This window comes from Sminthopsis crassicaudata, chromosome 3 (assembly GCF_048593235.1).
Source record: "Sminthopsis crassicaudata isolate SCR6 chromosome 3, ASM4859323v1, whole genome shotgun sequence".
NCBI classification, from domain to species: domain Eukaryota; kingdom Metazoa; phylum Chordata; class Mammalia; order Dasyuromorphia; family Dasyuridae; genus Sminthopsis; species Sminthopsis crassicaudata.
In genome coordinates this window covers 30133536-30160651 of record NC_133619.1, presented here as the reverse complement: position 1 = coordinate 30160651, position 27116 = coordinate 30133536, and the positions used below count along the sequence as shown (strand labels likewise).

At 38.5% G+C, this 27116-nt stretch overlaps 1 protein-coding gene across 1 annotated transcript in view; it reads left to right on the top strand.

Annotated features, from left to right (window-relative positions):
- Positions 1-543: 543 nt before the first annotated feature.
- Positions 544-27116, top strand: part of NCEH1 (neutral cholesterol ester hydrolase 1) — a 55371-nt gene continuing 28798 nt past the window's right edge. Inside the window, 1 exon segment of the mRNA XM_074298200.1 lies at positions 544-1010. Within this exon segment, the coding sequence (XP_074154301.1) occupies positions 849-1010 (162 nt within the window). The 5' untranslated portion in view covers positions 544-848.

The window sequence follows — 27116 nt, the reverse complement described above, 5'->3', positions numbered from 1 at the left end:
CTTCTGTGAGACGAGTCCATTGTGGAGAACGTAGCAGGGACGGAGAGTAGGGGTATGTAGCAACGGTCAAGGAAGTTTGCTTCCATGTACTGAAGGCTGAAAGAAAATGTTAGCCCGGTCCAATCCAGGAGCAAGTTCTTCCTGGGCTGCAGTTACGGCCCGTTTCAAAAATGATCATTTGGTTACTTGTTGGGCAGGGAGCCTGCTACTGAGGTGGGATTTTCTGTTTATCACCCAGAATCCCTCATCCCCATCCTTTCCCCAAAACAAAGGAAACTCCACCAGTGAGTCACCTGTTAGAAAACACTTCAACAGAAAAGCCTGAGTTCTGATTCTCCTCTGCTACCGTTGGCGAACGGTAAGGAGAAGCTTTTCAGTGGGCGTTCTCTCTTGAGGGGCCGCTGGATGGACTTTTCCCTCCTTAGGAGCCGGAGCAAAGCGGGGAGGAGGGGGGAAGGGGGGCGCTGCCCTGGAGGAAGGAGGCCCATCCTTGCAGCGGGAGCCGGGGCCGAAGAGCGAGGTAGGTGGCCGGGGCCCAGCTCGCACCTGGGGGTGCAGTACCCTGCGCTGTCCTCCAGAGTCCGCTGCGCCCAGCCGAGCGAGCGCCAGCCTGGCCAGCCACTGCGCTCCCTGACAGTTTGCAAGGACACCCCGAAGGAGGCGCGTCAGCTCGCGGACTTCCTCCCGGCGCCGCCGCTGATTGGCTCTCGGAGGTTTTAAGAAACCCGGGGAAGAACGCCGTAACCTTGCAGAAACTTAGTGCTGCAGCCGGGCTCCAGCGTCTGCGCTCGGGTTTCTCGGGTCGCCGCCTTTGCCCAGCCGCCACCTCCTCTCCCGCAGCCGCGGCGATGGGACAGCAGAGCCACACGAGGCTGCGCTGCTTCTGCGTGGTGTCCACCGCCCTGGTGGCTCTGCTCGCCTACTACGTGTACATCCCCCTGCCCGCCAACATCTCCGATCCCTGGAAGCTGATGCTGCTGGATGCCACCTTCAGGAGCGCGCAGCAGCTGGTGAGCCCCCGAGCGCGCGCCCTCCCACCGGCCCGGCCCGGCTGCGGTCCCGCTGGGGGAAAGGTCGGTGGGGAGCGCCCCAGCCTAACGCCGAGGAGCCCGCGGCCCCGCCGCCGTGGCTCTCTCCCCGTAACCCAACGCGCCGCCGCCTCTGAAGGCTGCCTGCTAGTTTTCTGTTTCCCGAGCAGTTTTTCTCGCCAGAAGATGAATTTCCCGAATGGAGGTTCAGCAACGCATAGGGGGGGTGGTCCCCGTCTGCCCCCCCTCCCCCCGAAACCTACTTCCTCCTTTCCTCAGACCCCGGCTGCTAAATGTCCGCGGGCGAGGAGAAGGGGCGCGCGAAGCCGCCTGTCACCATCCCCTAGGGCCCTCTGGCCACCGTAAGACGGGTCTGGGTCCACATGCAACTTCCTAACGTCCTCGGGCTTTGGGAAGGCTGCCCGCGACCCGGGGGACCAAGGTCACCCAGGTAGTCGCAGTCTGGGATGGGGGAGAAGGCCCTGGCCGGCAGCGACTGCGCATCCCATTTTCTATGCTGGGTCCCCATCGCAGACCCTGAGGGAGCTGAGGAGAGCGGCCAGCGGCGCAGACATCCGTGGCCTCGGTTCTGTTTCTACTCTGTCATTTCTGTGCATGTCTGGTCTCGAGGTAAAATCTGCCTCCCTGGTTCCACATAGCCAGGATTTAGCCGGGAAGGCTTATCTCACTAATGCATTCTGGGTGTGTTTCCTGTGCCCACGGGCAGGAGGCTGCGGCTCTCCCCAGTTTACCCTCAGATAAGAGAGGGATTGTAGCTGGGATGGCCCGGAGATAAGGACCTCCCCGAGCTCTCACCCCGGTCCGGGCCTGGGGGAGATTCCTATCTCCAAAAGCAATAAAACATCCTCCATCCCTTTTGCTTCTTTCTTCTAGATTTTCCCGTCCTCCGCTTTTGCAGGAATTAAAATGGGAGGGGAAAAAAAAATCCCTCTTCATTCCTTAAAACTTGCTCATGAAGGGCTGATTCCCACTCAGAATCAGGGGAACCTGTGCTTGCTTCTCACTTGGTGCCCTCCTTTTCCTTCATGTCTTTTTCCTTTCGCCTAACTGACCTGTATTCAGTTTTAGTTCCTTTCCAGGGCTCCAACCTTAGCGATCTCTGTGACATTAATATGGTAGAAAATTGCCCCATTTGTAATATTTGATCCCTCCCATTCATGATGGTCAGGAGAAAGTTTTCAACATGGAGTCTGCACCCAAAGGGGATTCTGGACCCTCACTGAAGGTCTTTAAGCACAGGTTGGAGGAGACTTGTCAGCTGGATTGTGGCAGGGAGCTTTTCCTGGAGGGGAATAGGTTGAACTAAATGATCATTGTCATCCTTGTCTAGCTCCGGAAATCTTGAGGTTCTGCCCTGGTTGCAAGCCAAGTAATTTTCAGGCTGGAAGTTTGAATTTGGCTAAAAGGAATTTGAAGATCTTTCTTAATCCTGTCCTCCTGAATTTGAGTAAGCCAGAATGATGAGTTAGAATCACTCAGTAAAGTGTTGTTGCCATTCAGGGAATGCTCTGGTGTATGTTCAATGCAGCAAGTGCTGAAATGCCTCTCTGGCTCTGGGGAAAACAGACAAAAATAAAAATATCTGCCCTCAAGGAGAGATGCCCATGTATATAACAAATAAAACAAAGTGTTTTAAGGAGAGAAGACCTTATATAACTTCAGGTCCAAACATCTCATTTTATAGTTGAGGAAATTCAGAGAGACTTTAAAATAAGTAAGTGGTGCAAGGTCAATTAGGCCAGAAAGATCAGATCCAAGATTTGAACTAAAATACTGACTCCTTCATCTATGCTTTTCCCATCAAATGATTATGACAACACTGAATAATTAACACTCCCTCCCTCCCCCCTACACACACACACAAAAAAAAAGTATGTGGAGGGGGAGGGGGAAACAACTGGGGAAATCTTGCTAGGATTGTTTGTTAGCCACTCCTAAGCTTCCTAAAGAAATATTTTCCAGTAAAAGAGTACAGTTATGGAAAGAAGCCAACTCTGTTCAAGTGATACCTCTTCTCTTCTTTAGATTATAAATCTCTGAAGGGCAAAACTCCAGTATTTTTATCCTATGGTGAAGCATAATGACCTATACCTATTAGACACAAGAAAATATTTGTTAATATTGAGCTTGGCTAGCCACAGGTCTCCCATAGGCTCCGTGGATAAAGAGCCAATCTTGGAGTCAGGAAGACCAGAGTTGAAATCCAGGGTCAGACACTTTTTGCCTCAGTTTCTTCATCAGTAAAATGAGCTGGAAAAGGAAATGGCAAACCATTCTAGTATATTTGCCAGGAAAACTCCAAATGGGATCGTGAAGCATGAGATATGACTGAAAAAACTGAAATGCAATGGAAGTCAAAGGTCTAAGATAACTAAAGTAACCAATGTTATTTCCTGAAACCATGACTCAGAATTTGGGTTCCTCTTTTTATCTCCCCATCCTCCAGGGAGAATGTGTGTCTTCCATTTAACACTACTCTAAGAATCTGCCTTATGTGGAAAAAATGCTTCCTTTCTTCTTTTTCTGGCCATCTGAATTCTGAAATAAATAAGAAAAGCTATTTAAACCCCAGGAAGCAGAACTCTACCTAGAATAGTAATTTCCAAAAGATGATACAAACTGTGAATCAGAAATGATCTGACAGCTGTTCCTCAAGGTGTGGACTCCTGTGGGCCATAGAGAGATGATATTTTGTGAAGATTAGAAACAGGAAAGTTGTATGTCAGTGTTGTATGTCAGTGAAACCTATGGGACTCTTAATGGGGTGCTGGATGTAAGATGTGTGACTCATTTAGGGATGGTAGATAGGTTATAATTATTATTTTTTTAAGTAAAGGGCAAATGAAACAACTTCAGGCAACTGCCTACCCCATCATTTATTTATTTATTTATTTTTTAAGTAAAGGGCAAATGGAACAAACTTCAGGCAACTGCCTACCCCACATTTCGGGAAGGTGGCCAGCCTTTCATTAAATCTGCAGTTGATTCTCTTCCCTTCTTTCTTTTTTCTCTTCCTGAGAGTGCTGATCCCCCTCTCAGGGGATGGATGACAATGCTTTTCCTTCATTATTATTAAATATTTTATTTTCCTCCAGATACACATAAAACAACTTTTTAACATTTGTTTTTAAAACTTTGAGTTCCAGATTCTTTCCCTCCCTCCCCATTCTCACGTTATCTGGAAGGCACATGTGAAGTTATGCAAAACATTTCCATAGAAGTCTTGCTGTGAAGGAAAACAGAGATCCTGACTCCCCCCACCCCATTAAAAAACAAACAAACAAAAAAAAACACTTCAAGAAAAATAAAATTAAAGAAAAAGTATGTTTCAATGACAGTGCTTTTCTTGAAGAATTTGAAGTGTCTCACAAATCTTGGGGGATGATCTACTCCTTCCTCTGAGATGGGGAGAAGCCAGAGTACTTGCAGAGCTGCCAGCTATAGAAAGTCCCTAAAGTCATTCATGGTTTAAATGTATCCTTGTGATCTTTTCTCAAGTTATTCCTCTGATTCTGGGTCTACAGATGGAAAAATTCCCTCCATCAAAATGTCAAGTAACTAATAGATAAACTAATGTATATTGATCTGGGGCCTAGAACAAAACTGTTAAACTTTATTTAGCCCTTTCCTAGTTTATCAGATTACTTAGTTTTTCCAAGGATCCAGGCTAGAAAATAGTCCCTACTCACCTTGATTTCTTGTTTTGAATGGCAGAAGGAATAAGGGGAAAAGGAGGAAGGGCTAGGGAAGTTTGGGGAGTCGGAGAGGGACTGTCTTCTGAGATTGGCAGCAGGATAATCTAGTCTCCAAAGGAAGGCACCCTGGACCTCAAAGTGTTGCCCAAGGCTGAGAGTCTGCCCCACACCCACTTCCTTTGGATGGCTGGGAGTTGAAAGTAAATGATTAAACAATGAAGGTGAAGAAAAATCAGATTACTTTGAACCTTGTATCACAGTTAGGAAGATGTCCTGGTTTATGAATGTTATGAATGAGACTCAACATGTAGAGCTATGGACCTAGAGTCAGGAAGAGAGTTCAAATTCTGCCTCAGACACTAATGAGTAAGTCCCCTAATCTCTGTCTGCCTCAGTTTCCTCATCTATAAAATGGAATTAATAATAGTACCTACATGCTAAAATTGTTGTGAGGACAAAATAAGGTACTGTTTATAAAGCATGTTGTAAACATCAAAGTGCTAAATAAATGCTGCTGCTGTTATTATATATGGAGACACACATTTACACATGTACATATTTAATTTCATGCAATGTAGGTCTAAGAGTCATCAGCAATATATGATAATCAGTTTCATGAATATAAATCTCCCTTTTGCCAAATAGAAAATTGTGTGGTAGCTTGCTGATTGTCTCTTGTTCTCTCTTATCCTATTAAAGATACAAATGAGTGGGTTTCAATACCTGACACATTTTGTGTGTTGTTTGGTCATTTTTCAGTCGTGTTTGACTCTGTGACCTCATTTGGGATTTCCTTGGCAGTGTTACTGGGATGGTTTGCCATCTCCCTTTCACCTTGTAAATGAGGAAACAGAGGCAAACAGAATAAAGTGACATGCCCATGGTCACACAGCTAGTAAGTGTTTGAGCCTGGATTTCAATTCAGGTCTTCCTAACTCCAAGCCCGTCACTCTATCTATTATACCTACCGCCTAACTACCTGATACATGATATATGTCATTTGAATTTTCTTTTTTTTTAAGTATTTAAAATTATTTTTCTTATCTTTAAAATTTTAATAATATCTTTTCAAAATACATGCAAAGATAGTTTTTAATATTCACCCTTGCAAAATCATTCATTTGAATTTTCAAGGAACAAAAAGCATCTTAATTCTTGTCTAAAGTTCAGCTAAATGAATGTTTATCAGTATAATAAATTCCATGGCTCTTATTCTTCTTATCGCCAATCTCACAGAGTCACAGATTTAGCCATTTTTAGTCCTGGCCATTTTTGCCATTTCTATTTTTTTCTTTTAAAAAATTGATTAATAACAGCATATACATGGAAAATGTTATCATATAAAAAACAAAAAAGAAAGATTTTTATAAGATATTACTAATTTCTGTTGTGAGCAACTTGATTTTTTTTTTGAAGATAAGATGGAAAGAGAAAATGTAGGTCTTGCGATCCCATTGGTAGGAGAGATGCCTTGCCCAAGGTAAAGATAAGGACAAGATTAATAGAAATATGTGGATTTCTAAGTTGATGTGCAGCCCTGTTTCTATTTGAGTTTGACTCCACTGGCTTAGAACATTGAATAGTTATGTGACTTGCCCAAGATCATATAGCCTGGAAGCTGGACTGAAATTTGTTAGGTCTTCCTGGTTCAGAGGCCAGATTTCTATCTTCTAGGGCAAGGGTAGCCCCTATGTTGCCTTGCTTATTGGTCCATGTGTCTTTTGACCTTCCTTTGGATCTCTTCTGCATATTTTAAAAATATCTAATTGATACTCTTCTTTTTTATAAAAGAAAAATGGTATTATTATTACTGATCCCCTGGTTCAGTTGTATCTGATTCTGTGTGGCCCCATAGATGTTATCTCTGGGGTTTTCTTGGCAAAGATAATTGGAGTGATTTGCTTCTCCTTTTTCCTGTGTGTCCCCATTTTGAAGGTGAGAAACAGAGGTAAATAGGGATTAAGTGACTTGCTCAGGATCATAAATCTAGTAAGTGTCTGAGACTGTATTTGAACTCTTTTTGACTCAGACCTTATCCACTGCACCAATCTGTTCTTTTTAAGAAAAAACTCCTCACTTGTAATAAATAAATTTATAATAAATATATTTAGGCAAAACAAATCCACAGAGACAGACATTTCAGAAAATATGTTTCATTCTGAATCAGTAATATCTTCTCTGCTAAGAGATGCTTCCTTTCACCCCCTCCTTTTTTTTTTAAGCACCTTGAGGTTTAAGAGAGATTAAATGCATTTCCCAAAGTCATGGAAGTATGGAAGGCGAAATTAAAATTGTGGCAATTTTTGCTCATCCAGTGCTTTTTATACTTGCCTAACTCCTTATTATGTGGTATTTTCCTCAGTTAGAATATAAACTCCATAAGGGCAAGTTTGTCTTTGTTTTTGTTGAGGTTTGCACTCCAAGCACTTGGCCCAGTGCTTGGCAAACAGTAAGACTTCTTTAAATGCTTTTTTGACTTGGTTAACCTGCCTGATTCTTATTCCCCTTCCCCAAATTGTTCTGTTTGCCCTTTCTCAAACTATCTTGTTTACTTATTTTTAAGTGTTTTTATTCCCCAGTGGAATGTAAATTCCTTAAAGTCCAGAACTGTTTTCTCTTTGTCTATTTTTTCTCTTTTCTCTGGTACCTAGCAATAGTCAAACTTATGTAGTTTTTATGGGTTGAATTGAATGAACTTTTGGTCAAAACTTAAAGGCCTGACTGATGTTGGATTGGGAAAATACAGATCAGATTTTAACAATTGAAAATATAGTCCCTATATGTACAACTTTGAGATTCTTTGATTCGGATCCTGTCACTCTCTGAAAACTGTATAAATATAAATAAGAAAATAATTAGACCTGTGAAATGTTAAAACTAGAAAATTTTTCAATTATTAAAGCATTTAATTTAAAAAAGAAAAAGAGAAGAAAATGTAGTCCCTCCCTAGTCTTTACCCCTCCCCTTCTTTCTGCTATTCACTCCATTTATTTGAGTGTAAGCTTTTTGAGTGAATATTTTATTTTGGTCTTTAGTACCTACCACAGTGCCTGGGACATAGTAGGCACTTTAAAAATGCATACTCTAAAAGGAAATTGTGATATTAGTATTACTTTGCTATTTTCAGAGCTAGTTCTGAAGGTCTATAAATTTTTAGTGCTTCCAAGGTGGGGTGATCCAGGAAGAGGTGTAGCTATTGCTCTTCTGCTCTGTCCTCTGATATTTATCCAGGAAGGACCCTCGTTCTAATGCAGTCCCATGTGCTAGAACTCCTTAGTGCCCTGGACCTGGGACCAGGGCTTCTGCTCCCTTCGGAGTAACCACAAATACTCCTTTCTGCCCTTCGATTTCAACTAGATCTTTTGCTTCTCTGCAGCTGGAAGTCCAGCATCTCTCTTGGCTCTAGAACTATGACCCAGAACTGCATATGGTCAAGTGCCAAATAGTACCAGGTCCTATGCCAGTGCCAGCTAAAGGTCCCTGATGATCTTTTTCTGACCAGTTGTCCTCCCCACTCCCCCACTATCTGTAGGCTGAGAGTCCTGGATGCTGCTACTGCCAGTGCCATTCCCACCTCCAATACCCACTGCTAATCTTGCTTTCCCCCACCCTTGTAGGGTTATAGACTTCTTCTGCTGACTTCCTCAGTTCCCTTGGACTGGAAAACATGTTTCACTCTGACCCATCATTACCTCTGCTGCTTCAGAATTCAATTCAATGTGTTATATTCAAGTTGTTTGGAGGGGAATATAGGGAGACTCTGGCAGGACTCCTGCTACTCTGCCATCTTCTGTCAAGGTCACTCATGAAATGTGATAAGCCAGGTCTGGAGACGGAGCTCTAGTTGTGCTCTGGCTGGTACTGGGGATGGTTTTTCATCTCTCTTTTTTTGTTAAACTATGTGCAGGAAGATGGAAAGACTGTTGGACCAAGAATCAGAAACCCTGGATTTGGGTCTCCTTTTTAATCATTTAACTGAAATCTTGAAAACCTTGAGATTTTCTGTCTAATGTCTCCTAACCTTGGTTTATTCATCTGGAAAAAAAAAGATGATTCTTGTGCTGTGAAAAGCAGTGTGGCTCAGTGGACAGCTCTGGAATCATGAAGACTTGGGACCAAGTACCCCTGGCTATGTCACCCTGGATAGGAAGTGTGTCTCAGGTAACTCTCTTGAGTAAGTTTGAGAGGAGGTGCATAGGTAAAGGGAATTTCCTTTCTGGGAATTCTCCATGCCATAGAAATCACAGATTTAGTCTAGAAAACTCCAACAAACTCACCCAACTCAAACAAACATTCTTGTATCCCATGTACTTGATGGAATTATCAGAATTAAGTAAGATACTGGATGATGGAACATTTAAATGTTTAATTTGTAAAACATTATACTAAGTGCTGGGGATGAAATCTTTTATAAAGAAAGAGTTGGAACTCTGTGTGAGTTCCACACAGTTGGAAGATTTCAGCTGTAAGTCATAGTCCTTAGGATGCAGCAGCAAAGTGGATAAATAGGAATGCCTCCTCTTTAATCTTATTTCCACTGACAAGATTATATCAATTTCTGATGTTGAACCTTCTTGACTTTGATGGCAAGAACTTTCTTTTTGGAGTCTTGAATAACTGTGACTGTAGCCCTTGGGACTTGCTTCCTAAGATGATGCCTTTGGGCACTGAGTAGGCAGCACCACTATTTCCAAGGATCCTTGGATCCAGATCCTATCTAGGTTCTGGGTCCAAGACTAAAAGTGGTTGTGGTGATTTGACCTGCCCACTGCTGTGGTCTGAATTCCCTTCCCCCATCTTTTTGTCTCTCTGTTTCTCTGTTTCTGAGTCTCTGTCTCTTTCTATCTCTATCTCTCTCTCTTTCTGTGGCTCTATTTGTCTCCCTGCCTCTGACTTTCTCTTTTTCTCGCATTTCTGTCTGTCTCTTAATTGTCTATCTCTTTGTCTCTGTTTCTACCTTTGTGTGTTTGTGTGTATGACACTGTTTCAACTAGGCTGTTTTGCTAGGATAATTGAGGTTGAGCCTTTGTAACCCTAATATGCTACTTTATATAAACATTAGATATTATTGTCACTAAGATTCATTCATTTTTGATGATCGAATTTGCTTCTATTGAAAGCTAATCCAACTGTCAACTAAAATCCCTAAGTCTTTTCCAACCAAAGCCTATGGCTTTATATTTATTCTTTTTAATATATTAAAGCATAAGTCTGAGCCAATTGGGTTTCAACTTATTTGTGGAGTGTATTGGGATCTGGAATCCCAATTCTTTCATCTGGTGCATTAGTCCTACTTTTTGTTTCAGAGTCATTTTCAAATTGGACAGGCAAATTAATAATTAATTTATGAAATGAGGAAATGGAGGCAAGCATACTTTATTCTTTTGGTACTTGATAGCAGTGGGAAATGAGGCAGCAATCACACTTTAATAAGGCACAGAGACAACTGGTGAAAAATGGAGGAAGATCCAGAGGGAGATACCACAGCTCAGGGATAGGGGAATGAGATGATGAAGGGAAGCAGCATGGAGAAGAGTTTGAGTAGGGAAAGAGGTAGAGATTCTCACTCAAATAACTATGGATTAGAGTTAGGAGCACTTGTTAGCATGGACCTACTGAAGATGAAAGAATGTTGGGCTGGAGTTTCAGACCCCATTTTTATAGTTTTTTTGGGGGAGACAGACCAAGTTTTCTCTGTTAACTTATTACTCATCCAGATCATCTCAAAATTAACAGTAGAACTTCAAAGTCATCAATTTAAATTTATCACCATCTTTTTGATGTTCCTTTGGCCTAGAACTGTGGAGGTCTGGATTTTATCTGCAATTTACATATCAGAGGACAAGACACCTTCACAAATGGCACCTAGATAATTTCCCTCCATTAGGGGCATGTTGCAGGGATGGGAGTTTTAGTTAATAAAACTTGATTTAGTTTATAAATTATGTTTCTTAGTCTTTGGGATGGTTTGCATGTGACTTCCAAGTTTCCCTTTGCCTTCTTTTTTCCTGCTATTGTTGATTTGCACTGACTATACTGACTAGAAGAAGATGGCAGTAGTGGTCAGAGGAACCAGAACAAGATATAATTTTAACCCAACAAGAATGCTATCGAATTGTCTTCTTCCCGGTGATTGATCCCAAATGCTTAGGGGACCAACCCTTGCTCCAGAAACTTCTCTTGGTGATAGTTGTGATCATAATGATGGTAACTGAAATGTATTTAGTCCATTGCTTATCTTAATGGACGCAGAACCATGCATTGGTGGATAATACAGGTATGGCAGAATTATCTCTATCTTGCAAGTAAACTGAGACTCAGATAAGATAGGCGATTTATAGGATCATAGATTTAGGTCTAGAATTCTACTCCTTCATTTTATAGATGAGAAACAGAGGCCACAAGTCGCTCAATCAGGGTTAATGATTTATTCACTTTTGATGCAATATTTGAACCTATATAGCTAGGTGTTGCAATGGGTAAAATGCTAGGCCTGAGTTCAAATATGGCCACAGATACTAACTAGCCATGTGTCTCTGAACAAGTCATTTTACCTTGTTTGCCTCAGTTTCCTTATCTATAAAAGAAGCTAGTGAAGGAAATGACAAGCCACTTCAAGATCTTTGCCAAGAAAACCCCAAATGGGGTCACTGAAGAATCTGATGATAGAACAACAAATGCCAGTCTGCAAATCCAGCACTTTCTCCAGACTGCCTTTGACTATTAATGGCTTCACACAACTAAAAGTTGTAGACCTTGGATTTTGAGCTTATGCCTTCTGGTTTCTAATTCAAGGACCTTTCCTTACTCTTTATTTATTTGTCTATCCATTTTTTTTTATTATAGTTTTTTATTTACAAAACATATGGATGGGTAATTTTTCAACATTGTCTTTCCCTAATCTTGTAGACGTTTCCACATTGATTTGGATTAATAGATTCATTGGGGATCCTTGTCCCTAGCTTATCATCAAGATTCCATTTCTCTTCCTTATCTACAAGGAAATCTATTTCTTTAGTAGCATTCATCTGAATGGGTAACCCAGTGAAAAAAACTAAATTCCGTACACATTTTTAGATGCCTACTATATCTTCTTTGCAACTAACAAGTCATGTGGGGAGAAGACAGATAAAAGAGATAATCAAGAACTTTCATTTATACTAGCATTTCTATCAGAAGTACCTTCTAAATTCCAAATACAATCTTAAAAACTACTTTTACATATAATTGGAGAAAATGAAATAATATTTACCAAAAAAGCAAGCAATTGACAAGAATATAGGGGCCTACTATAGTAGAGTTTTTTAAGATGACTCTTAAAATAAGATTTTGAGTTCCAAATTTTTTCTCTCCCCCCTCCTCCAAGATGGCAAGCAGATGTAGGTTATTTATATAATTTATTTGCTTTGAATTTGAATAAATTTTCAAATTCATATAATGAAATTGCTTTTTGATTGATTGAAGAAAAGAATCTGAAGACTTACATTTGAATCCAGGCTCTGACACTTTTTAGTGGTAAGACTGGGCAAGTTACTAAACATCCTTATGTGAAAAAGAGGAGGTTGGATCTCACAGTTGAGGCCTCTTCTGGCTCAAATCCTATTCTGTTATTTGAACATCTTTGGCCAATCTATAAAATTAGGTGGTTAGACTCATTGAATGCTTGCATCTCCTTCCTCCTCAAAATTATGATCCTACATTATTTAGGAATTTCTCTGGGTTCCAGTTCACTCATTTGAAGGAATGAAAGAATTCTGCTCTATGGCTTCTGGGGTCTTCCAGCTCTAAATCTAAGTTAGGTCATGGGGATTTGTCTGGACATCAGTTTACTCATTTAATCAATTGTTACATTGAGAGGATAGAACTTGGTCCCTTCTGGCTCTCAATATATACCTTTACCATCTTCCTCCCAACTTTGTGAGGCCAGTGCAATAGACATTACTATGCCCATTATATGGATAAGAAAATAGTGACTTTCCCAGGATCACAAATAATAATATCCAAGGTGACTCATGACTTCATTGTTCCACCCAGTTGTCACGTTGCACCTCAATAAAATAGCTATGAATAATTCTTGAAGCATAGTTTCTCAAATCAGAGTATGCATTGTACAGTTTATATAGATGTTCTGGGTGGAGCCTCCATCTTATATTATTTAACAGAATTTGCAACATTTCTGTATTCATGAATATTCAATTTTTTAGAAAAATTATTGTTGGTGAGATGATTCAGACCAGTTTCAATGATCTTGTGATGAAGAGAACCATCTGTACCCAGGGAGGACTATGGGAACTGAGTATAGTTTGCAACATAGCATTTTCACTCTTTTTGTTGTTGTTTGCTTGTTTTTTATTTTCTTCATCATTTTCTTTTCTAGTTTGATTTAATTTTTCTTGTGCAGCAAGATAATTGTACAAATATGTATGCATATATTGGATTTAATATATATATTCCTACCATATTTAACATATATTGGACTACTTGCCATCTAGGGGAGGGGGTGGGGGAAAGGAGGGAGAAATTGGAACACAAGGTTTTGCAAGGGTTAATGTTGAAGAATTATCCATGCATATGTTTTCAAAAATAAAAAAACCTTTAATAAAATAATAAAGGAAAAAATAAAAGTTATTATTGGATTTACCTTTTAAAAAATCTTTTTGTTAAGACATCTCTGTGAATGGACAGACATTTCAAAAACTGGGATTAGAAGCAGTCCTTGTCTTGTTTGTTGGAAATTTCATTAATGTTATGCCAGTTTTCCTTTGGGTAGAATCACATCCATGTGATATGCTAATGTAAATTCAGTGCTATAGTTAGTAACTTGGCATGTAAGTTTTGTCTGTGTGTGTGTGTGTGTGTGTGTGTGTGTGTGTGTGTGTGTGCTCCCATGCATTGTTTGGCAAGAACTTCATGTTCCCCAGAGCACATGTGCAGCATAAACTTGGTATGAGGCCTCTGGGGTGCCTCTTTAGGTTAAAGGAATATGTGACCTCATCTTTCTTTTAGTACCTGCAGCAACTATTGCTTAATTCTGGGACTCTATCATTGTTTACTTAAAGAGGGAGAAAAAAAGCTATCTCACTTTGGCATTTTGCCTACCAGAAAAACCATCGCAGCTTGGAAAGCAATTTTCCCTTCTTTTGAAAGTGACTTTCCATCCGATTGTTTTGCTGACATCATCTACTTTCAAACAAGGTCATTGAACTTTCACCCACTTCTGGCTGCAATTTCAGCTGGGCACTGTCAAGGTCAACCATTTCTGCTCTTATGTCTTCCCTTTCTATTTACTCCTCCCCAAGTGTACAAACCAAATTATTAAAGTAGTGTAGCGACTTTGAGAAAATCTCTGAAACAAGAATTTAGTTAAAGTTCTGGATTAACCAGTTCCTCAAAATTCATTATGAATATCAGGTTTAATTTAGTTTTTTCCCCCAATATTACAGAAACTTCTTAAAATGTAAAGGAACTCAAAAGACATGCATATTAAAAAAACTATAAAACAATAACTTATCACACTCATATTCTGAACTAAGAAGTCTGACACATAATAGGTATTTAATGAATATTGATTGATTGTTGTAAATACAACTTTTGGGGATGGTTGAATAGGTTATTTGGTATTTATCTAGGACCCAGGGCTCAGGATTTCTTTCTTGGTTATTTTGGGCCAGAATCCTCCGGATAGTGATATTCTTATCTGAGAACTCAGTGTTATTATGGAAATTACCTCCCACTGGACAGCTAACCTCAGAACCTCAGGAAATCCTGACCTGAAAACTCAGTTACTTCCAGAACTAGAAACATTCATTTCTTGAGATTCGAGAAAACAAACAACTGAAGGTGGCTGTGGCCAGTGACCCAGACTTAACTAGACAGCTCCATATTCTTACAGCCAAATCCTTGTAGTCCCCATTATCACTTGGGGAACTAGGGGAAAACACCATTCTTTTCCTTACTAGAAGTATAAGGAAGAGCAAATATTGGCAGAATCCCAAAAAATAAAACACTCAAAAGAGACCTGATTCCATTTTTCTTTCTTCATGTAGATACCAGAGGTTAAGCTCCTTTTGACAAGTCAGAACTTTTTCAATGCTCCTTCATCATGACCAGTAAGGAATTATGTCATTTTGAGAGGTTATGTATCACTCAGTAAGAAATCAGACAAATATTTCTAATTCCATGAAAGAAAGCCTAATCTAAATGATATTTTCTACAGAACACAATTTAAGGAAAACTTTTAAAAAAAGCTTTATCCCTTATCCTTATTTACTAGGTCTTTAAGGCAGTGAAATGGCACAGTGGATAGAGTTTGAGGTCTGGAGTCAAGAAGACTCATCTTCCTGAGTTCAAATCTGGTCTTAGACACTTAGTAGCTGTTTGAATGGGTAAAAAAAGGCCATCTTTTGACTCATTTTTTATCTAGCCTAATCACTGAATGGGTATCAAATAAAATGAGATTTGAGAAAGACCTTAGCTAAAAAAAAGTCAAGGTCTCTCACTGCCATTTGCAGTCCTCCTGAGCTATGTCTTGCCACTGGATCCAGATAGGCCTGGAGGAATGAAACAGGTGACTTTGAATAGCCTTGCCTCACTTAAATCCAAGTCACTTGAATGTCAAGACATCACTTTCCTGATGTCTTTGGTTCTCTTCCAGAAGGAAGGACCAACAATAACAATGATCCTGAGCTAGTCAATTAATCCTATTTGCATAAGCTTCTCTTCTACAAAATGATCTGGAGGTGTGGAAATGGTAAACCACTATTCTGCTAGTAAAAGCCCAAATAGGGTCACAGAGATTCAAACACAATTGAAAAATGATTTAACAACAATAATCTTAAATTTTACCGAGTAAGAAACTGAGGCCTACAACGGTCAAGGGAGTTGCTGTTTGGTGTAGATTCTTGTTCAGGTGCTCATTAGGGTTTGATAATGCAAGAGCTCTTCAAAGTCTAGGATTGTGTGGTTCTCTTGTGGGTGTTTTGTGCATTATTTTTTCTGAAAATCTGGTTTCACTTGAGTCTTTTTGCTGAAATGATTACACTAAAGTGCATTCATTAGTAATTCCATTTCTCAGTTTAAAAGGTCCAGTTTCCTTAAAAGACCTGGTATACTTGTCAAAAATGGCTTAGATCTGTCAGATGAATAATTTCTAATCAGAGTCATTTAGATTACTTTTCCTGTTATCTTTGGAATTTGGGACATGAAGCATGGGTGAACATCCTTAATGGGCAGTTTTTCTAGTGACCATGGTGCTGGTGTGAGCAGCCTGGATATGAGAGCTTTGAAGAGCAAGAATATCCACTTACGCTTCTTCAAGAAGACAGCATCAGAAGACTAGAGGGTGACTGTCCAGCTTAAATGGGCTTTCTAACCGATTATTTTTTTCTGACTTGATTTGCTCTGTTGCTCTGCTTGGACTTGAGAAAATAGAGTGGACCTTTTAGTCCAATGGCTGATACTCTTTAACCTAGAAGTATCAATGGGAGGAAAAACTGGTTTTCTGGAGTCCTGAGAAAGTGGGAGGTAAATGGAATTGAGGAATTAATACAGTTATACAGTGTAGGTGGAAGGAAGGATTGTTGTGTTATTTGGCATCTTTGCCTTCCAAATTTAGGTTAGAGATAGGTTTTAGCTCTTCTAGAAGTATTTAACTAATTTTGTTGTAGAATGCTGTAAGATTGAAAAGAGATACTATCATTGAAATAGATGAAGGCATTAAATTTTCACCTTTTTCTGGCTTGTCTTTTAATTGGACACTGTATAAGGTTAAATATTTTGATCCTCAATTTCTGGTCTCCAGCCTTAACTCTCTGGCTTTTTAAAAGGGCTACGAAAGGAAATATAAATATTTCTGAAGAACATTTAATATTTATAAACTCCTTATTTTTGAAGAAATCATTTGCTAGCTCTTCAGGGTCAGGTAACCACTTTAGTTTTGTCTCTGTGCCTACTATAATCATTTTTACGATCATGTTCTTTAACTATTATAGAGGCATTTGAGTTTTACCCTGATTCACATTTTTAAACTATTACTTCTGGGAACTGAAAATGACTGAATTATTATTTTTCTCAAAAGCTCTATTTATATTCTCTTGGTTTTATAAAACCCAGAGGATTGAATCACTCTGTTTACATAATTGAACTGTGGGCAGAAGTGAATTTGCTCACTCATTATGAAAATGTATTTGTTCATTATAATTATGATGATTTAAAGTTCTACTTTTTTGTTGTAGTTTCTCATTGAATATAAGGAAAGGATGGAACAGGTGATCTTTAATGACCTTTCTACCATTAAATATGTAATCTACGAAGGGGGAAATAAATATGAGTTGCAGACAGTTTGTTCAGGGATCAAAATCTGATTGTGAATGTATATAGTTATGTTCCAGGAAAGCATGTTGATTTATAATGGAGTGGTGTGTGTCTCTGTGTGTGTATGTGTGTGAGGACCTAAACCTGCATATTCAGAGGGTTGATAGAGTGTGCTTCTTTAATAGCAAAATCATTATCTATGATTCACTATAGTTCTGAAATCCCTTCCAAATCTCTCTGTTTCTTGAATAGTTCTGTCTCTTTGATTTAAATCTGAAGATTAGTTGTACTTTGAGCTTTTTAAATTAATAGTCAGGCTTCATGTGTGTTGACTGGTGTGGAAATTATTTCTCTTTGATAATAATGAGTAATGTGAGATTTATTTTGGTCAGATTGTTGATTTCATGGTTGTAGATTAATTTTGGTGAAAAATTACCTCTGCTATTGCAGATGATTGTTGTTCCATCATCTATGACTCTTTATGACCTCTTTTGAAGTTTTCTGGCAAAGATACTGAAATGCTTTGCCATTTTCTATTCCAGCTCATTTTACAGATAGGGAAACTGAGGCAAATAGGAGTTTTTCTGAGGCCAGATTTGTACTCAGGAAGATGAGTCTTTCTGACTCCAGCCATTCAGCTGCCTTAATACAGATAGACACACCTCTTCTAATTTCTAGTCTTGGAGAGTTGCTTGGGGCCCTGAGAGGTGACTTGCCCTGCATCATACAGCCAAAAAGTGTAAGAAGCAGAAATTCAATCCAGGGCTGTTGATTCCAAGTTCAGCATTTTCTAAACACTTGTATGTCTGTGCCAGTCTTCAATTTGAATAGTACTTCACACTGAATAATTGATTCTCGCTGTTTTAGGATTATTGCACTTTTTCAATGTGAAAAAAATGTATAGGCTCAGTTTGGTTAGAAAAGTAGAACAAATTGCACTGTAATGGGCAGGATCACTATCTGTGCATCCCTCACTTAGGGAACAAGTTATTATGAACAAGACATTGGGTTCTGTTCCCTGGCCAAGTAAATTACCTACTTGTCAGGGCAGGAAAAAGCTCGGTAGGGGCTCCTTCCTTGAACCTCTGAATTATTTTGGACTTTTGCCATAGTTCCCAATTTCTACTTCTGATTGGATATTTTCAGCAAAACCTTATCTTCCTGATCCTCGAATGAGGCTTTTCCATATACTGATTCTGTGTCAAATCTCACCTACTTTAAGTCACCATATTTATTTTGTTGTAGTGGTAGTCATTAAACTACATCAGTGATGTGTCTCAACTTATAAATCACAACCAGAAATATTTGAGTGATTTGAGTGCCCAGTTAAAGGCAGGGTAAATTAAAAAAAAATTACTGGGGTGTGTGTGTGTGTGTGTGTGTGTGTGTGTGTGTGTGTGTGTGTGTGTGTGTGAGAGAGAGAGAGAGAGAGAGAGAGAGAGAGAGAGAGAGAGAGAGAGAGAGAGAGATATTTCCTGGGGGAAGTTAAGTGGCAGAGAGAATAGAGTAACAGGCTTGAAATCAGGAAGACTCATCAGTCTAGCTATGTGACCCTAGGCAAGTCACTTTATCTTATTTGCCTCTATTTCATCATCTGTAAAAATGAACTAGAGAAGAAAATAGCAAACTATTCCAATATCTTTGCAAGAAAATCCCAAATGGGGTCACAGAAAATTGGACACAAATAAAAATCACCACCACCAACAACACTTTTCCTGTTGTATTCCTCATAGAGAGACCCATCTTTTACCACAAAGAATGACATAGGTTTGATTTAACTTTTCTTGTGCAACAAGATTATTGTACAAATATATATGCATATATTGGATTTAACATATTTTTAACATGTTTAACATATATTAGATTACTTACCATTTAGGAGAGGGAGTGGAAGGAAGGAGGAGAAAATTTGGAACACAAGGTTTTGTAAGGGTCAATGTTGAGACATGACAATGTTATTCATGCATATGTTTTGAAAGTAAAAAGCTTTAATTTTAAAAAAATGACATAGAGAAAAAAAGTTAAAAAAATCTTCTGTGTTCCAAACTATAGTCCCACTTCTACAAAGAGAGGAAGATGTTTCTCCCTTTCTCCATATCTTTTTTTTGGGAGGACAGTTGGCCAATGTAATTGGATTTTTCATTCAATTAGGAATTTTGTTATATTCACTGTGTGTGTTTTTTTCCCTGGTTATAATTATTTCATTTTGAATCAAGTCACATAAGTCCTTCTCCATGCTTTTCTTGTTATGCCTGGTTGTTTCTATGACTCAAAAGAAGAACAGAATGGACATCTCAACTGTCTCCTCTCCCTGACTTCTTCCAGGAGAGAATTTAATTCCTACCAGGAAAGGAAGTAGAAGATAAGGACCAGAAGATTGGCTACTCTGCACTTCTCAAAAGAAGGGGTACTAGTCTAGAAGTATATCTATCTGCACTTTTAAATATTGCTAGTCTAGGGGAAAACTGTACATTAAGACTCATGCAAAACTCCTACTCTTTATTAATGGAGATAAAAGGCCCCAAGACTTGATCCTTTCCCCACCAGATACCAGTTCTAAAAGGAAATCACATAGCAAATAGCAAAAAAACCTGTTTATCCAAATTCACAAAAACAAAATAATAATATGTACCAGATTACATAGATTAAATGAGTTCTCTCTCTTTGGAAGTAAGGGAAGTCAACTTGACTGAGAGAGATGTCCTATGTTTCATCCAAAGAAGAATAATTCCTAAAATTTCTAGCATGGGGAACTGGGAATAGGGAATGATAGTGATTGCCAGCTTCTCTCATGTTGGCCTTTTCCCAGAATATTTCTCTCTGCAGTGGCTTACAGAGATTGTCCATAAGGACTTCTTTCTCAAGTTAGGAGAACCCCAAAAGACTGTAGAGCCCAGAATTTTTTCCTCTTCCACTCCCACCTTCTGTATTCACACAGAGTATTTGTAACCACCAATAAAGAGAGGTCCATAAAAATGAACTTTGGAGCTTGGTTTATATTCTGTATTAGTTTTTTCTTCATTTATTTAGTATTTTTATTTTTCCTCCAGTTACATGTAACATTTTAAAAATGTTTTTTGACATTTGTTTTTTAAAACTTTGATTTCCATATTCTCTCCTTCCTTTCATTCCCATCTCCCTTCATCAAGAAGGCAAGGAATATGTTATAAGTCATATATGTGTAGTCATGCAAAACATTTTCATAATAAGTCATATTGTGAAAGAAAACATAGACAAACAACACAACAATCCAGGGTTTCTGGAAAACATCCTGCTCATCATTTCTTATAGCACAACAATATTCCATCATGATTCACATAATACAATTTGTTCAGCCATTCCCCAATTGATGGGCATCCCCTCAGTGTCTAATTCTTTGCCCCCAGAAAGTAAGTAATATTTTTGTACTTATAGGTTCTTTTCCTTTTTTAAAAAATCTTTTTTAAGATGAAGACCTGGGGCAGCTAGGTGGCGCAGTGGATAGAGCACCAGCCCTGAATTCAGGAGGATCCGAGTTCAAATCTGGTCTCAGACACTTAACACTTCCTAGCTGTGTGGCCCTGGGCAAGTCACTTAACCTTAGCCTCAGAAAAGAAAAGAAAAAAGAAAAGATGAAGACCTAATAGTGATATTACTAAGTTAAAGGTTATGCATGATTTTGTAGCCTATTGAGCAAAGTTCCATATTGCTCTACAGAATGGTTGAAAGAGTTCACAATTCCACCAACAATTCATTAATGTTTCATTTTCCCCATAACCCCTCTAATATTTGTCATTTTCCTTTTCTGTCCTATTACCCAATAGGTATGAGGTAATACTTCAGAATTGTTTTAATTTTATTTAGAGGATTTTTTTTCAGATGGCTATAGATAGCTTTGATTACTTTATCTGAAAATTATTCATATCTTTTGATCCTTTCTCACTTGGGGAATGGCTCTTATTTTTATAAATTTGACTTATTTCTCTATATGTTTGAGAAATGAGGCCTATTATCAGAGAAACTTGCTTCAAAAATGTTTTTACTATTGCTAATACTAACTGCATCTCCCTCCCCATTTATTCTATTCTTTCTCTCCTTTAACCCTGTCCCTCCTCAAAAGTGTTTTGCTTTTTATTACCTTCTCCCCAAATCTGCCTTCCCTTCTGTCCTCTTCCTTCCCCACTGTTTAAAAAAAATTATGGCACACTAATATTCCCTTACATATATATATATATGTAATTATTATTTGTAGCATTCTTCTCCAATGAGCATCTGTTTTGTTTCCATTTCTTTTCTATTATAAAAAATGATAGAATGAATTTCTATCCCCTTGTAGGGACAGACAAGTGTCATCCTTTTATCCCTCTTATTTTCATGCTAGGTTATTAGCATATTAGGTAATCAGTAATTTAATTATTACTAATAATAAGTAAATCCTAATCAAGATCATCCATTTTCAGATGAAGTGTTTGGAGGGTTTATAGTTAACTTCTGCTCACATAACATTTTTAAAAAACTATTTTATGTATATATATATATATATATATATCAAATGGCTTGCCTTCTTAATGAGGAGACAGGGAATTTGGGACTCAAAATTTTAAAAAGCAAATGTTAAATTGTTTTTGGGGATAATTGGGAGAATATAAAATGCTATATAAATAATTTTAAATAATGATTTCATTGATTTTTTTTTTGTGGGCTACTGCTCTTTCCAGCGAATTTCTACCTTTGACCCTCACTTTTTAACATTTCCACTAACAATAAATATAATGCTAGCATGTGCATGCATGCACACACACACACACACACACACACACACACACACACACCCCCTCTCCAGGAGCTGAAAAATCTGAAAAACAAAATCCTACAATCCAAGAGTAGCCAATGAAAGGATAAAATTGTTTTCTGTGATTTGATCTGTTGGCTTAAAAAAAAATCCATTTACCATAAAAGTATTTATCTTGCAATAGCAACATATATATATTTTGTATATATCTTTGTAAATCTTAATAATAGCTCGTGAATGTATGATTTCTTTGCTGATTTTTCCAAATAAATAGGTCATAACCTATCCATACTTGTCCATTGTATATAATTTTCTTTTATATCCTCACTGTGGAGACTTCCCAATGTGCTAAGAGCTATCCTTTAGGTCTCTAGACATTATTGTTCAATCCTGTCCAGCTCTTTGTGACTCCATTTAAGGTTTTCTTGACAAATCTGGAGTGGTTTGCCATTTGGTTTTCCAGCTCATTTATAGGTAAGGAAATTGAAAAGAACACAGTTAAGTGACTTGCTAGTAAGTGTAAGAGACTGTATTTGAACTCAAAAAGATGGGTCTTTCTGACTCCAAGCCTCACACTATATCTACCATGCTATCTAATTGCCCTTACAAAGATATTAAAGTTCTTTTCCCATGGCTCTTGACTGTTTTTTTTTTCCTTTGTCATATAACTCACATATCCTTCATACCACTTCTGTGTAATTTCTCATTAGTGTACATATTGACCAAGAACAGACATATGCCCCAGAATAACTGAGTCACAGTCATAGTAGTCTTGCTATAAATACAGTAAAAGCAAACTATGAATTGCTGTAGAATTGCAGCTTGTCATTTCTGCTTTACTATGTTGTGCCTTTATTCATTTTCACAAACATTTGTTAAGTATCTAAATATCAGAGACTGGAGATATAAAGACAAACCAAAAGCCAGTCCTTGACTTGTGGGGAATTTTCATTGTCTTTTGTTTTTATGTCATCTACACTTCCCAATGTACCTGGATAACCCATAAGAAAGTAGAAAAAAAGTAGGAAAAAGAAGTTCAGTAGACCAGCCAACAAATTGGAAAAGTGGTTGTCTTCTGCAAAGAAAGGAGGGAGAGCCTTTCTCGTATCTCTTATTTTTGGTAGTTTGTTTCATTTATATTGTCACCGTTTTTGTACATTTTGTTTCCTGGTTCTGTATACTTTGCACATTGTAGCAGTTCATATAAGCCTAGAGAGATTGCTTTCTTGGGGAGCCAGGGGAAATTAACAACAAATACCCTCCCCCATGTATATATATAAATATATATATATACATACATACATTATATAAATATATGTATGTTTATTATATATATATACATACATTATATAAATATATGTATGTTTATTATATATATATACACACATTATATAAATATATGTATGTTTATTATATATATATACATACATTATATAAATATATGTATGTTTATTTTATATATATATATATATATATGTATAATATTAGTCTAGGGACAACTAGTGCATAGAATACTGGCTCTGAAGTTAGGAGGACTTGAGTTCAAATGCTACCTCAGATACTTTCTAACTGTGTGAGTCTGGACAAGTCACTTAATCCCACTTATTTCCAAAATATAAACTGCCTTTGGGACACATCTCAAACTGGATGTCCCATAGGGATGTCGAACTCAGTGTGTCCAAAACAAAATAAATTCTTCCCTTTCCCTTCATTTCTAAACTTCTCTATTATTATTGAGGATAGTCACTGAAACATTATCATCTTTGCCTCTTCTATCACCTGCATATTCCGTTTGTTAACGAATCTTTTTATTGCCACCTTTGAAATATCTCTTGAATTTTCTCCCTAACTGAGCAGCTCATAATCGACAGGAGTTTTGCTGGCTGCTTTAGAATGAAGTTTAATACAACTCAGATGGCCCACGGTTCTTGAAATTTAAAAGCTGATTTGGAAAGCTTGAATTGACTTCTCTAAATTGCCCAGGGGTAAAGACAGACTCCTGAAAAAGAAATCTGGAGTCTCTAACAGCCGACCTTTCTTCTTTCCTTTGTTATTCTACCTCTCCCCAGCTGGGCCACTTCAAAGGCTAAGAAGGATTAAAAAAGGTGCCAAAAGGCATTCTTGAGGAAAATGTTTTGGGGATTGGGGGAGTGGAAGATAGGGCCATCACTTTCCTTTGCTTGAATGATGGGACTCAGAATTGCTCCAAGAACTTTCTATTGACCCCAACAGGTGGAAAGGTTGCTTCTCTGAAAGACTGCCCCCGAGAACCTGATGGAAAAACCAAGAAATACATGAATAAATTGGGAATAAATCTAAAGGTCTCTGTTTACCATGGGAAAATGTTGAAATAGAAAAAAAAAAAAAAAAAAAAAAAAAAAAGGAAAAGGAGGTATTTGAGAAGAGAATTATGTTCTTAACTTGAGTGCAGTGAATTGGAAAGATCCCAAAATTGGGACTGCCAAGACATTCAAGGAAAGGTTATCCTGCCTTAGTAGGAAGTTATATGGGACCGGTGGGCTTTAAAAAAAAAAAAAAAAAAAAAAAAAAAAAGCTTTAGATCTGTGCATTTTAGGGCTGATTTATGAACCATAGAAGAGGATCAGTCTTAAGACCATATATGATCTCACTAAGGGAGACAGCATTGTACAGTAGAAAAAGGGGCTATCTCAAGGGTCCATGGACTTGGTTTAAATCCCCATGTAACTTTGGGCAAGTCCCTTTACCTTGACTGGCCAGTGACACTACAGCCTCCTTTCTTCCCCTATGGACATAAATACCCCATCTCTACCTTTTCCTTCTCCCCTTCCTCCCTTTATTCCTTCACCTTTTACATTTTTTTGGGGGGAGGGGGAGGAAAGGCATCTGAAGTATAGTTATTGGTATTGAGAACTCCCATGGAGGAAGCTCCCTCTACCCAGCAGATCAGCCACATCTTTATACCTTACAGCCTTAGAAAGTTACTTAAACTATCTGCTTTGAGAAGTTGATTATAGGCACTTCCTTTAGATGAAGGATGGCAAAATTTGGAAGATATGTGAGGTTGTGGATTTTATTCTATTTTTATTCTATTTTTTTTTTCCTAGAAAGATTTAAGAATGGCTACCAGAACTGGGGAAGAATTTAAAAATGTATGTTTACTTTTCTTGGACTGGGATTACAGCTGGGGTGGGGCAGGAATAGACTATTTCTCTCGGTGGGGTTGATAGCTCTGTAGACTTCTGTAGGGACATGGAATTAATGGTTAATTATAGGAAGGCTAGATGGTTCTTGGGGTAGAGGACATGATATTCTTTCTTTCTCTGTTTCTCACTGTGTGTGTGTGTGTGTGTGTGTGTGTTTGAAAAAAACCTCAATAAAGTAAGCGTAGAATTCATTGACTTTCTTTCTGAGAGATTCTTCAGACATCATTGAATCCAACTCTCTAATTGTATAGGTAATTGAGAAATAAGCTGACCTACTTGGAGTCACATTGGTAGAATGCTGGTATTAAAGGATGATACTTTGAGGGCTTTTTTTGGAGGGGGGGAAGTAGTATCATGAAAGGTCCGGTACAATTTCCTGAAGGCAAATTCCTGGATGAAATTCCTCATAGAACAATGAAGAACTTTAAAAAAAAAAATCTAGGAATAACAGATGTCCTAAGATAGGAAGAGAAGATGGGCTAGCCATGTGCTGACCACCAGATACTTATTTGCATCCTATAATGTCAAGAGAAATCGGAAGCCCTCAGCACGTTGGGTCAGTTGCTTTTGAGTAAGTTCACAGATCATTTAGAATATTGAATAAATAGTAGTGGGTTTTTTCATCATGTATTTTCTCTTTGAAGAAGCAGTGAATAGAGCACTTGGATGTGGTGTGGAGTCAAGAAGTCCTGAGTTGGAGTCCGACTTCAGACACTTACTAGCCCTGTGACACTTGACTTCTGTCTGCCTAATCTATGAGAGAAGGAAGTGCCAAATTATTCCAGTATCTTTGCCTCCAAAATCCCATAGACAATATGGTCCACAATGTTATGAAGAGTTGGAAATGGCTAAACAACTACAATTTTTATTCCTCTGGGTGTATAAAGGAGAGTAACTTGAAAGAAGGCAAGATCCTAGCCAGCCTGAGTGATGAGTGAGACTTCTTCTAAACTGAGGCAATGTCTGGGGCTCTTCGGAAGGGGGAAGGACCCATGGGTGAATAATTATAATACAAAATAGGATAAGAGATGGGCATGAGATTTTGACAGGTTAATTAGATCATGTGGCAAGAAGTTACTTGAGGTTTTGACTGAATGTGTTAGATTGTGCAGATGCATATTAATTGAAGCAAAAACATCTGCATTCTGGTAGAAAACGATCTTTCTGGGTATTAGGTATACGTGCCAACCACTCCCACCATTGTGTTAGACCAAGGGAGCATTGTTTATACTGTTAGGAGTAAGCAGTTAATTCCCTTTTTCCTTCTCTTTAGATATATTTCCCACGCCCCTTTCATTTTAAGAGAGGGGTGGGATTGGCTTTAATACCAATGTGGCAGGTCTTTGGAATTGGTGCAATTGGTGCAAATTCAGCAGCATGACAGTGGATAGGGATCTAGCTTCAGAATTAGGAAGATCTGACTGCAAATACACTTCGGACTCTCACCAGTGGCACACTCTCTTTTCTTAGTTTCTTTTTGTTTAGTCTTCTCCTCCTCCTCCTCCTCCTCCTCCTCCTCCTCCTCCTCCTCCTCCTCCTCCTCCTCTTTCTCCTCCTTCTTCCTTCATCTATGTCCCACTCTTCATGACTCCTTTTGGGGGTTTTCTTGACAGAGATCCTGGAATGTTTTGCCATTTCCTTCTCTATCTCATTTTATAGATGAAGAAACTGAGGCAGACAGGATTAAATGATTTGTGTGATAAGTGTGTCTGAGGTAAGATTTTGAACTCAGGGAAATAAGGCTTCCTCCTTTTTTTCCTTCCCCTTTTATACATTTTTTTTGGGGGAGGAGGAGAGGTATCTGAAGTATAGTTTTTGATATTGAGAACTCCCAAGGAGTTCTCCCTCTCCCCAGCAAATCAGCCACATCTTTATACCTTATAGCCTTAGAAAGTTACTTAAACTATCTGATTTGTGAGAAGGCACTCTATCCACTGAGCTACCCAGCTGGCAGCTTCTTTACCAGTAAAATAAGGCTGTAGGAGTCGCTGGGTTCTAAAACCCCTTTTAGTTCTAAAATCTATGATGTATGATAATGGTGGCTCAGATAATTTGGAAAGAGTCTCATTTGGGAGGCATTGATGTTGTGTTTATCATAGATTTA